Here is a 12,050-nt window from a genome sequence, read left to right as displayed (position 1 = left end):
GTTCTGGATCAAGTAACCTATGCAACTGGAATTTGGGACTAGGGTGTCAACAGGGTCTTCAGGGCACAGTACATTTTTGGGCTCCCACAGGACATGCACATGTATGAATGTACATGTGTACATACACAATATTCCATTCAGAAATATATACTGGTATTTAGCAAAGTCATGCTCTACAATTGACAGGAACTTATAAGTTTATCACTCAAGCATGCTTTTCCCTTTAATCTTTTTTAACAAGTCCATCCTAAGGCAAAATTCTTTGTTTCTTAAAACACCATATGTTAGATTGCAAACCCTGCACATTCCTAACACAAGTAATACTTTTATTTATTTATTTACTTTATTTACAGTCCATCTTTATTGTTCTAATGGATCAAGGGTTGCATCCAACCAGGTTTTCCTTTTTTTAAAAAGGCAGAAAGGGGTCCCCTCTGAACAGCAACCAAGGCTACATCAGGGATCTCTGGACCAGTATGAATAAAAGTGTGTGTGTGTGTGTGTGTGTATGTATGTGTGTACGTGTAGTAAGGTATGAACCTGGATGAGCGAGTGAAAAAGTTGTACTTGATTCTCCCTGCTTCTGTTTAAATCTTGCAGCAACCATAGGAGATATAGCAGAGAGAGATTCTACCTAGGGTTGCCAGCCTCCAGGTACTAGCTGGAGATCTCCAGCTGTTACAACTGATCTCCAGCCAACACAGATCAGTTCACCTGGAGAAAACGGCCGCTTTGGCAATTGGACTCTATGGCATTGAAGTCCCTCCCCTCCCCAAACCCCACCCTCCTCAGGCTCTGCCCCAAAAACCTCCCGCCGATGACAAAGAGGAACCTGCCCACCCTAATTCTACCAGTTACACAATCCTCGCAACATCTCTGTGTGGCAGATTAGCCCTGAGAGAATGCAAATGGGCCAAAGGCACCCAGGGAGTTTAGTGGGGATTTGAACGAAGACCCTGCCTAACATTCTAACCACTACACTTTAGGGTTGCCAGGCCAAGCCTAGCAATCAGTGGGAGGGGTGGGGATGGGGACATGGGGTGTGTGACGTCGGAACCCAGAAGTAACACAGGGTATCTCTAGGAATCACTGGAAACTCTATAACAAAACATTGCTTTTTAAAAAATTCCTCCCACTGCCATGTGGAGAAGCAGTGGGCAACAGAGCTGGCAAGCTTAACAACACCTCTCTGGCACTCAGTATCAACATCCTCTCACTCTCGCTACAAGAAGAAGCAGAAGAAGAGGAGGAGGAGGAAGAATAATAATTGGTTTTTATATGCCAACTGTCTCTACCACTTAAGGGAGACTCAAACCAGCTTATAATCACCTTCCCTTCCCCTCCCTGCAACAGACACCCTTGTGAGTTAGGCGGGGCTGAGAGCGCTCTAACAGCTGTGACTAGCCCAAGGTCACCCAGCTGGCTTTATGTGTAGGAGTGGGGAATCAAACTCAATTCTGCAGATTAGAGTCCACCGCTCCAAACCACCGCTCTTAGCCACTACACCATGCTGGCTAATTTGATTCCAATCTGGCAAACTGACTTTATTTGCAAAATGCTCCCTTGCGGCAATCTCACAGATATGGGTGTACCGTTACACAATCAGGAGCAAAATATGTCAGAGCATGCATAGCCATGTAAAGGTCTGACATCACACTTGGAGGAATCTACTACTCTCCCATGGGGATGAAACAAAAGGCAGTTTTGACCCAATACGGAGAGACATCACTTTCCAATATCTTCCCTTTCTTGCATACAGTCGCACCCGCTTTTATTCTGTACATCTTAATTGACAAGTGACCTGACAGGAGAGATTTGATTTTCGTATTCCTGTCTGGATGAAACTTAAGTAGTCTTGCTCATCGCTTCATATTCCACTTGGGGGTGCTACTGTATACTTTCAGCTATGACAGATAAAGCTGCATAGAACCGTCTTTCTGCTTGCTTTTCTTCCTGTCTCTCTCCCATGGAATCTATTACGTTGCATTTCTTTGGGTCAAACTACACGAGGCACAGGAGACCTGTGGAACCCCCACCCCCCGATCCCACCATTCAATTAAAATGCCTAAGGTGCAGCTGCACGGGGGTGGGTAGATATTTGTTTGGAACATAACTGAAAAGTGCTTCACATTTCCAGATGCACCATTTTTATCAAGTGCCTTTGCAGCTGCATTTCTCCTTGCAGGGAGAAAAAAAGGAGATGGAATGCAAAACAAATGGAAGGACTGTTTTGATTAGAAAAAAAACAGCCTGCAGGGAAAGGATTAAACACCCTAGCCTCTCCACCATTCACTGCTTCAATGAAATGTCCAGTTTGAAAGTCTACTCAAGAACCCAGAAGAATTACAAGTGGCACTTCCTCCACCCCCTACCGGTGGCCAAGGGGGACCTGGCAACCCTATTTGATCTATTTCCCTGCATTTCTTCAAGGATGATAAGGTATGTGAGCATACAAACAACCCCCCCTTTTAAAGTAAAGCAAGTATCCTTAGGAAGGCCCTGACCTGGATGGCCCAGGCTGGCCTGATCTCGTCAGATCTCAGAAGCTAAGCAGGGTCAGCCCTGGTTAGTATTTGGATGGGAGACCACCAAGGAATACCAGGGTTGCTGTGAAGAGGAAGGCACTGGAAAACCACCTCTGTTAGTCTCTTGCCATGAAAACCCCATAAAGGGGTTGCCATAAGTCGGCTGCGACTTGACGGCACTTTACACACACACACATACTTAGGAAGCAAGGAAGCAAGACAGGTATTGGCCCACTAAGTATAACAGAAGGAAGAATAATGCAGTAACAACTTCCATGGTCACTGCTTTCTAGAAGCTTCTGGAAGTTCTAACAAATGACTCTCCCTCTTTCGGGGGGGGGGGATTATCTGTTAACTTGAAACACCCTGGATTCCTGGTAATAGATACTATTAAAACCCATTAAATCTTTATTTCCCTTTGATTTTCAGCCAGCAAGTCCTTCAACACAACATTACTACAGAACAGTCAAACTTCCTCAGGCAAAAAAATTATCCCAGCAAGAGTATGGCTGCTTCCACAACACAACAATTCCCTGTTGTGCACTCATTGCTACTGGAAACGTAGAGCCACTGGCAACGGCTATGGACAGTCCTCACAGGGGTATTTCTCTGTGTTTTCTTTGGCATCCTCTCGTGCCTGCCACTCCCCTGTGTAGACCTCTTATTTGCTCGCCCCCCCCCCACCAATCTCCCACCCCTGAGGCACTGAGGAGGAGAAAAAATGGACTACATATAGTGAAGCTCTAGGAATTTCAGTAATCTCTATGGTGAAGACCACAGACTAGGGGAGGCAGTATACAGCACTGCCCAGAAGTGATATCACGCCCTCCTCAATCTTGACCTCTCCAGGCACCACTGCCAAAATTTCCTGGCACTTTCCAAAGGAACCCTACACCTGTGCCACCAGAGAGATTTTGCCAGATGTTTATAGAGATATAATAACTACTGACTGATTTTTGTAAAAGCCACCAAAAAGCCACTGGTGGCGGCGGAAGGATGAAATGGCGGGTGTGAGGGGAAAATGGTGCCAACGTCAGAACAAGCATCAGAGCAAACCAGGAGAATAATTGGAAAGGGACCAAACGGAGAACTATGACGTATGGCTATTCTGGAAAAAAAAAACTGCTCCTGTTTGAGAGGCAGCGTGGACCAAAACACCCTTGTGGAAGACGGTACAATAAAGGTCTGAATCAAAGGGCTAAAACAGAACAATGTCTGAGAGTTAGCGCCTTTTCTTTGTACTAGGGATGTTTTGACATTTGGTGAGGAGTCTGCAGTGGTAAGTAACCCAGTACACTCTTGGGGAGCAAGCCGGAAAAGACAATAACTCACAGGCAAACTAGAACTGTTTAAACATTCCTCAAATAGACACATGTTTACTTTGCATAAATGCCACTTCTGGCACATACGCACGAGTCTGACTCTAATCATTATCTGGAGTTTGTTTAAGCAAGCAGCACCTTGAGAAGAGACTGGAGATAAAGCTTTTCTCTTTCCTCTACATCAGCTTCCTAGAAACAGTCAAGTACATTTAAGCTACAGGCTGGTACAAACTCCCTATGCAGCAGGGTAAACAAAGCGTGTTTTTTACTCTGTTGTGTAACTGCAGAGTTGTGTTGGGGGGTGACAGGCAGCCATCTTCGTCAGGGCTACTAATTTGCTGCATGGCTGTCATCACATGGAAGATGGCAGAATTTAGATTTCAGAGTGGTTCTCTAGTGCACCCACCAGATTTCAATAAACCAAGTTTCTAGTCCACAACGCTACAGACAAAAGATTTAAAACAGGGTGGCTGTGTCTGCTAAAGGTTTGCAGACATCCGTTCGCACCACTCCCTAACCATTAGCCATATCTCATTACTGCGTTTCTTTCCGTTTTTGAAATGAGAACAGTTTCCTCACTCGGCATGAGGCTGCAGGGTACCTACCATCCGTCCAAAGCAAAATCCCAAAACAAAAAAAACTTTTAAAATGCCTTTTATTAAATCAAATAACTAGCCCAAATAACACACAGCGGTTTTAAGCTTTTGAGTTCTGCAGAACTTTTTATCAGATTGGATGTTCATAAATAAATAAATAACAGGCGGGAGACGTTCAGGCCCTTGTCTTAAGTTGTCTTGTCTGCATTCATTGCAGAGTGGCAGGTATGACTGAACTGAAAAAAGAATGGGTTCCAGGGGCTTACCTGGAGACCTGTTTGTTGGTGCGGGTGGGAGAGGAAGCAGCTAGCCAGTGTCTGAGGACGAGTGGTGTTTTACGCTGCTTCGTCCATTCATTGGGGCCGCAGCTTGGCTGGAGGGAACAGCCGGCCAATCAGCCCTCTTCTCTTGGCTTAAACGAGCCAATCCAGGAGGACTTGGGTTAGGGAGGGGGTTGGCCAGGTGGACGTTGGGAGTAGAGTTTTTTACTCTGGTCCACCTGGTCTGAATAAAGGGAGGCACGCTGCTGCCTTCCCTCTCAGTTGCCTCCAGCTTTTGGCCCTGGGCCGACAATGGTTCTGGATGGAGTGGGTATCAGTTCCTGCCTCTCCAGGAAGAAGTAGTGTATCATCTAAAATTAATCCTATTTTATTTATTTAATTCATGTGTACCCCGCCTTTCTCCCCAGTGGTAGATTGTGCAATTGAAACTTAGTCCTCCCTCATCAGACTGCTCTTTGGCTTGAAACCTGATCTGTGGGAGATCTGATAAGCAATCCAAGAAGGCTTCCTTCACACGTTTTGGTGTGGTGCTTTCAGTTTTTTCTGACTGTCTGCCCCATGAACACTGGGGCAAATTTATTCTTTCAGGGACCCCAGGAAGAATACATTCATATGTTGTCAGAGAGTTCAAAACCATTAGAAAGGAATCCCTTCAACAGCACTGTGCTGAAAACCATATGTTTTTAAAAAACAGTTTTTCAGCATGCAAAGCACTAATTTTAAAGGGGTTTCTTTGGTACATAGGATTTTAGCAATGCACTTCAGTACCACAGAAACAAATCATAGTAGAAATCCCTTCAAATTTAGTCCTTTGCATGCTGAAAAGCTTGCTTTTTCATTTCATTGGCTGGAACCCAGTAGTGTGAAATTTGTCAAGAGTGTAACCCCTAAGGTAAAGATACAGTGAATTCTAGTTGGGATGAATGTAGAAGAATCTGTTCATCCCTGTTAGGAAATCAAGACCCTTGACATTTGCACAGCTATCTAAGTTGGGAAGTACAGAAGTGGAAGAGTTCCCCCTCTGGTCTTGTTTCTTGCAAGGGGTGTGCTCTAATAAGAAATGAGAACTGACTGAGTAGTGGTGTGGGTTTTGGGCCCTCAGATAAACCCTTAGATGCTTTTGGGTGGCCTCTGGTTAGAATGATTCAATGCATAGATAGGTGGGTATAGCCTTGACCTCAGTGGCCTAGACTAGTCTGATCTAGGCAGATCTCAAAAGCTAAGCAGTCAGTCCAGGTTAGTATTTGGATGGGAGACCACCAAGGAAGTCCAGGCTCTCTGCGCAAACCACCTCTGAATGTCTCTTGCCTTGAAAACCCCACAGGGTCGCCATATGTTGGCTGAGACTTGATAGCACTTTCCACCACATGGGTATAAGATATGGACAGTCCAATCCTGAAAGGGGGGGGGAGCAGTTCCACGGCAATAGAAAAAGAGGGAAAAGGAGACCTAATTTTTTTGAAAAAACTAAAGAAGGGGGGAAATCCCCCATTGCTGACAACGAGGTTGCACCACCAAAAAATGTGGTGCAGACCTGCCGCCACTCAAGGGGGTATTCCCAGAGCGAGAGGGCCGTGCAAGCTGCCTAAAGGCAGCTCCACCCAAGAACGCCCCCCCCCCAATGTTGGTATGGCTGCACTGGCAGGAGGGGATGGCGGTGCCCAGACGCTTGCTCCCATGCTGGCATAGGTGCCACCTTATTCTGTGATAAGGTGGCACCTATGCTGGCGCGGGGTCATGCCAGCTCCAGAGGAGTTTCCATTTTAGGAATCGGCTCTAAGAGTAACTTCCGGTAATATGAATCAAGAAGGCAAATCTAAATCAGTTGCACTTTTCCCGATTTCATGATTCCTAATCCCATGTTGTTGTTTTTAGTTGGCGGAGTGGGTTTTCATAATTGGGGTTAGCCATCATAGAGCTGTGTCACAGAAATAAGGATTTTGTGCATGGCTTCCCTTTCACCATATGAAGGTATTTTATTTATTACATTTTAAAATATTTGCCCTTGATCCAAGGCGCTCAAGGACCAGCTTCTATCATTATTCTCTGCTCCATTTTATCCTCACAACAAGGAGACGGGAGATACGTCTGAGAGACAATGACTGGCTCAGAGTCACCTGGTGAGCTATGCAGGAGAGTGGGTTCTTGAGTCTGGGTATCCTTATTCTTGGTCTGAGACATTAACCACTATGTGATACATGGCATGGAAACAAGAACTACATGTAGCTGTCAGGCACACGTTCACTGCTGCTTATTATATGTTCCAAAGGGATCTCTCCGTGACCTGCTTAAGGGCCTGCCTAGGTGAAACTCTAACAGACAACTAAAAGGTGGTCTTTGTCCAGACATCCTGATGTTCTGAGTTGACAGGTGATGACAGCTGTTCAGTGGCAGTATGGTTGAAAAAAGCTCTGTTATCATACCAAGGGGTTAACCACAGCATACTATTAACCACAGACATTAACCAGATCTGAAATTATGTGGAAGTGTAAGGCTAAGCCAGCGTGGTGTAGTGGTTAAGAGCAGTGGATTCTAATCTGGGGAACCAGGCTTGATCCCCCACTCCCCCACATGAGCAGCGGACGCTAATCTGGTGAGCCAGGTTGGTTTCCCCACTCCTACACATGAAGCCAGCTGGGTGACATTGGGCTAGTCACAGTTCTCTTTGAGCTCTCTCAGTCTGACCTTACTCACAAGGTGTTTGTTTTGGGGAAAGCAAGGGAAGGTGATTGTAAGCTGGTTTGATCCTCCTTAAAAAGATAGAGAAAATTGGCATATAAAAATCAACTCTTCTTCTTCTAAACAATTTTTCATTATGAATCTAAATGTTAAATTTCACCTGTGGTGGTAGGGGGACAGGAAGGAAGGGGAAACAAAGTAGTATTCTCTGTGTGTGTAAAGTGCCATCAAGTCGCAGCCGACTTATGGCGACCCCTTTTTGAGGTTTTCATGGCAAGAGACTAATAGTCCCTAATGATTTGTCCAAATAACTATGTGAATAATTTTTACAGTGCTATCCCTTATTTCCCGTGTAGAAAAGCCCTCCTGGATAATTCAATGTTGCAGTTTGTGGAAAACCAGGAGTGAGAGCCTTCCTGACCTCCTCAGGCAGACCATTTTACAAGGTGGGGGCCACAACAGAGAAGGCATGGGTGTGGGCAGTACTTGCACAAGGCCCTGTTCGGATGCGCTGTCATGTGAAGCATAGGGGGAAAGATGGTCTCACAGATATGAGGGTCCAAAGCCATGCAGGGCTTTGTATGTGATAGCCAATACCTGAAATTGCACTCAGTAACTCATGAGCAGCCAGTGGAGTGTCTGAAGAATAGGAGTAATATGCATGCTCCATTTAGCTCCCGATAATAGCTGAGCTGCATCAGCTGGAGTTTCCAAATTGATTTTGAGGGGAGACCAATGTACAGTGCATTACAGGAGACTAGTCTCGATGTCACCGTGGCATGGATTGAGGTGGCCAGATCATCTGTATCGAGGTAAGGGGCCATTTTTTGAGCTAGGCTGAGTTGATAGAAAACCTTTTTTGCAGCTGTATTAACCTGCTTCTCCACCAGTGTTGTATCCGGTATAACCCCAAGGCTCTTAACTGAGTCGGCAAGGGTCAGATGAATGAGCTTCACAAAATTAAAATTATTATACGTTTAAATGTAATACTGTTTCTGCAGAGCTTCTGAAATCTTTTTTTCTTAATCACTAAAATAGGTTACAGTATAATTGATACGGGTTAAGCACAATACCCACAACATAAAACAGTCACATTAACCAAATGTTGCATTCCTTGGAACAAGGCTTAGATGCATGTTTGAATGAACTTTAAAAATTGTGCAATTTTTAAAAAGTTATTGTGTTCGTAAAATCTTGAGTGCTATTTTCATTTTGGTGTATAACACATTGAGCATATGGAGAGGTAAGATTAAAATAAATACAATAAAAATTAAATGGCAAATCCCAGGAGAAATAGGATTTACTATTAAACTTAATGAGGGAAGAGACTCTAAACTGGTACTATAATTTGTCCTTCACTGTCAAGTAATATTCACAGCATAAAGACATATGCAAGACAGCTTCGGATATGTTTTGAAGACAACTTCACACATTTGCATTGCAGTCCTAAACAGAATTAGAACTCTTCTAAATCCACTGAAGTCAATGAGCTTAGAACTGTATAACTCTGTTTAGGATTACACTGTTACTTTACTCACTAACAACAAACTGGGAAAAGTTTCCTAAATAGACACAGGTGAATGAAAGGAAAGATATAAAATGAAGTAACCCATTACTTACCTCCAGGTCATTAAAGAACAAGTATGTATCTGCAAGATTAAAGATCATTTCTTCCATCATAAGGCCTATCCTGACAGATGTAGTAGTATCCTGTTACAAAGAAAACACACCCACCGTTTAACTGTTTTTATGTCCACAGTTATTGGCTGTTCAGGTGATGTCTGGTAAAATATTATGATATTGGTTGCTATTCATAAAGAGAATTTCCAAGAAAAAGGCTTCACTCTTAATCAGAAATACTACCTTGAGTAATGACTTTAATTAATTAAGCCCATTTTGGGAGGGCGCACAGATCCATTCAAATCCTTAGCTATACCAGCCATATGTATATGAAAACCAACTTCCTAATTGTTTGGCTTTCAGATCTAATTTTTTTTTAAAAAACTAAAAAACTCTGATGTTCACTTTTAGTTCTCAAGTGGTTTGCCCAATTAAACTAAAGAGGGTTTTGTAGCTTGCATTCTTCCATTGGATTCAACCCCTTTAATTTTCCTCTCCCCTTTCTCAATCTGGATTTTCCAAGGGCCAGTTCAGACCTGTATGTTATCCACTTCTTTATGCTAATGTGAAACAGTATACATATGAACACAAACTATGCATCTTCCCACCCACGGTACTCATAGGCTTCTTAAGAATTTGACAAACACTGCATCTTCTTTAAGCAAAACATGTCAAGTTCCTTCTTCTCAATTCAGACAGAAGGCATCACGTGGTGAGCAAATTGTGCTTAACAGAAGCAGCGAGGGGTTCCAAAACCTGCCAAATCCATCTCACTGCATCATCTGGTCATGCGTGAACTTCAGGATTTTGTGGTCAGGATTTCTTCATACTCTTCATGAATTTTCTCCTCACATTCTTTGAGTAAACATTCACAGGTCATTCCAACTTGTCTAAGAGTAAAGAGGGGCTGTTCTTTTTTCAAAACCTGCCATACTCATCCACAGAGAGCTCGCTTCCAACCCTCTCCCAGCACCACTAACTGGTTTCCAACTGACTGATTATTCTCCCTCCCTCCACAAGCCTTTCCAGAGCTCTAAAGACAATCAAGGAATCATAGAGTTGGAAGGGACCACCAGGGTCATCTAGTCCAACCCCCTGCACAATGAAGGAAATTCACAACTACTTCCCCCACACACCCCCAGTGACCCATACTTCATGCCCAGATGATGGCCAAAATGCCCTTCCTCTCATAAACTGCCTACGGTCATAGAATCAGCATTGCTGACAGATGGCCATCTAGCCTCTGCTTAAAAACTTCCAGGAAAGGAGAGCTTACCACCTCCCGAGGAAGCCTGTTCCACTGAGGGACCGCTCTGTTAGAAAATTCTTCGTAATGTCTAGACGGAAACTCTTTTGATTTAGTTTCAACTCGTTGGTTCTGGTCTGACCTTCTGGGGCAAAAGAAAACAACTCGGCACCATCCTCTATATGACACCCCTCACTTCATCTCTTCTAGGGTTTTTTGGGTTTTTTCACTATCACAATCTTATCCCTGCAGTCATGAGGGCAAGACCATTTAAACAAAAATTGGGATTCGGTGAATTTAACAAGAGCCCATTTCAGCTGTGGTATAAACAGGGTGAAAGTAAGCCAGTAAGTCTGGCTAGTACAGAGTACTGGTAAGAAAGTGGTCCGTACGGTATCCCTCATCTTCTGCTTTGAGCCCCCGAGAAAGACAGCACTGATAAGAAATTCAGGTTATTTTCACCTCAGGGCATGAACCAAGTGGGGCAGAAAGTCTACAGTCTTTCTTGGATGAGGGAAGCTAGCTTCCCAGTTCTTCCAAATTAAAATGAAAGCTTCATATCAGTACGTCGGCTGTTAGTTCAGTAAGCTTCATTTCCATTAGCTTCATACCGGACCTGCTCTGGGGAGCTTTTTATTTTAATTTCCATTTGCTTTTCCAGTTAGTCTTCGGGTCCCAGCACAGTGCTCTTTATAATTTATTATATCACTGCAGGCGCAGCTATCAAAATGTTCTTGTAAATTTATTTTAAGTCGTCTCTATTGAATTTAGTTTGATTTTGTAGCATAACCTTTTGCAGTTGGAATAAATATATTTACCAGGGAATTCTGCCATCCTGAGGGTAAGAGGGGGGAGAAGATGGTGTGTAATACATAATTAGTAGCTCAAATTAAAATTCAACATTTAGTGCCAATCAAAACCCAGGCTTGGCACCTGGGTATCACTGCACGTGTCCGTATCCCTACCCAAAAACCACCCATTCAAAAACCAAGGGAAGACCCTTAGGTTGGCTTAGAAATTCTATTTGTTCTCTATGGACATTTCCCTGTGTCCCAGACAGCCCTTTCTGGTTGCTGTATCTGACAGCCAAATGAAACGTTACACTAAACATGGTGGTGATTTCTGACTCCCTCCCCTATGTAAAGGCTAGCAGAGCTTGCCCCTGTCCTGACGCTCCCCACTTCCCCATGACAAAGTCCTACGAACACATGAAGCTACCTTATACTAGATCAGACCATTCGTCTATCAAGATCAGTAGTGTCTGCCCTAACTGTCAGCAACTCTTCAGGCAGAGATCAATCACATCTGCTGCTACTTGGTCCTTTTAACTGGAGATGCAGAGGACCAGAACTGGTGAATGGTAGATGCTCTACTACTGAGCCACGGCCGCTCCTCTGCCAAAACAAGCTGAGGAACTGGGAAGAACATGATGAAGTCATTAAATTCTACTCGGAATTACAGAAGGAAAACTAAACACGTGACTGCAATTTTTGGCAGCAGGTGTGCATTTAAGTACAATGTCGAGTTTGTCCCATTCAGTTACGGAAACAGGAGCCAACTAACTCAATTGGCTTTAACAGGCGATTAGACAAATCCATGGTGGTCAGGGTCCATCGATGGCTATTAGCCTTGATGACTAAATTGAACCTGCTTGTTCAGATATAGAAACACTCTGAATACCAGTGCTACAGAGTTAGGCTTTGGCCTACTTTCTGGGCTTGTAGGCCTGTGTGAAACACGATGCTGGACCATAAGAAAGGCCATGCTGGATCAGACCAAGG

The 12,050-nt window shown here is 43.9% G+C and overlaps 1 protein-coding gene across 1 annotated transcript in view; it reads right to left on the bottom strand.

Moving 5' to 3' along the window:
• EYA2 (EYA transcriptional coactivator and phosphatase 2) overlaps positions 1 to 12,050 on the bottom strand; it is a 100,103-nt gene that overhangs the window by 21,492 nt on the left and 66,561 nt on the right. The window contains exon 9 of the mRNA XM_056867454.1: positions 9,024 to 9,113. Within this exon, the coding sequence (XP_056723432.1) occupies positions 9,024 to 9,113 (90 nt within the window). The remainder of the gene's footprint in view (positions 1 to 9,023; positions 9,114 to 12,050) is intronic.

The sequence above is a fragment of the Euleptes europaea genome, chromosome 2 (genome assembly GCF_029931775.1).
Source record: "Euleptes europaea isolate rEulEur1 chromosome 2, rEulEur1.hap1, whole genome shotgun sequence".
Taxonomy (NCBI): Eukaryota; Metazoa; Chordata; class Lepidosauria; order Squamata; family Sphaerodactylidae; genus Euleptes; species Euleptes europaea.
This window is presented reverse-complemented; position numbering and strand designations above follow the sequence as displayed.